The sequence below is a fragment of the Drosophila kikkawai genome, chromosome X (assembly GCF_030179895.1).
Source record: "Drosophila kikkawai strain 14028-0561.14 chromosome X, DkikHiC1v2, whole genome shotgun sequence".
Classification (NCBI taxonomy): domain Eukaryota; kingdom Metazoa; phylum Arthropoda; class Insecta; order Diptera; family Drosophilidae; genus Drosophila; species Drosophila kikkawai.
In genome coordinates, this window is record NC_091733.1 from 13176065 (window position 1) to 13177320 (window position 1256).

Consider the following 1256-nt stretch of genomic DNA (forward strand, 5'->3'; position numbering starts at 1 on the left):
AACACAATAGACCAAAATTATGACTGTCAGAGGCAATCAGTGTGGATATTATTTGATCAAATGCAGCACATATGTATCTCATTAATTATTGACACAAATAATTGATGGAAGAATATTAATAATGAGCTTGAGCGTAGAGGAGGCTTGTGTGTCATCAAATTAGTTGCTGTTTTAATTAAAATTGCAAATGCCGAGGGCGCAAAAAATATTAAAAAAATACTAATAAATAAATTGTAACCAGACAAGCAAGGCCTGTGTATTGTCAGCTTATTAATTTTCAGCTAAAGTTATTATTATTTTTTCTATTGTACAATATAATACAATTTAATGTGGAATTGAGGCATGCTGTGGCCTTTCAGTCAATATTGGACTTTCGTTTGTATTTTCCCTTGTTTGTGTGTTGCACGTTCCTTTGATTTTTGTTCTCAAATAATTAATAAAATTTTGCTTGTTAATTCCAAACTCTTGCAAAATGTCTCAGAGTCGCATTAATGTGTTTGTGCCACCGATCAACAATTTTCCTGAGCTCATACTGGGCGGCTATGCGCTGAAGGATCGCGTACAGGTTCTGCCCCAGGGTCAGGGGCAGGGTCAGAACCAGGGCCAAAGGAGCAAGTCCAAGCCAAGTTCCACCGAGCCCCTCGAAGAGCGGGAGCTGCAATATCTATACGTTATTGATAGCCAAGGCCGCCTCCTAGAGCACATGCGCTACTCTGGCGACTATCGTGTGGCCCTCAGGGAGGCCTTCGCCTCGGAGAATATAGTACCTAGCAAGATCGCGCTGAATTCGCAAGCCCAGTCGGATCTGAAGAGAGAGCCATCGACCTCCAATACCGTACTGACCCAGACTCAGACTCAGTTCCAGTTCAAGTTACAGTCCCAGTCCCAGTCTCAGGCCCAGGAGTTGCAGTGATCACAAGAAGGAAGATGACCGAAGAACGATGGACATAGTTTATTATTCAAATTGATCAGTAAATACAAAATCTAGTTTCAAATCGGAAACATTTGCTTAAAACTATTTTTTTAGGTAGTTCTTTTAGTTCTGTTTATATCTTATAGCTGCCATAGAAGCGATCGGTAAATGTATAAAATATATAAAGCTGGGAATGTAAAACTGTAACTGTCAAACTGTAAACATAATATGTATAGGTAAAATGTAATGAAACTCTGTTTTGTGAGTGTTTTCAGCATTTAAATCTATAATATAAACATCGAAACCAATCTGCAAGGGTATACAAACTTCGGCGTGCCGAAGT

General features: G+C 39.3%; 1 protein-coding gene across 1 annotated transcript; it reads left to right on the forward strand.

Moving 5' to 3' along the window:
• The first annotated feature begins 361 nt into the window (after window positions 1-361).
• LOC108079374 (uncharacterized) lies at window positions 362-1015 on the forward strand. Its single transcript, XM_017173688.3, has one exon. The coding sequence runs from the start codon at window positions 473-475 to the stop codon at window positions 911-913; it is 441 nt and encodes a 146-aa protein (XP_017029177.1). The 5' UTR covers window positions 362-472; the 3' UTR covers window positions 914-1015.
• The last annotated feature ends 241 nt before the right edge of the window (window positions 1016-1256 follow it).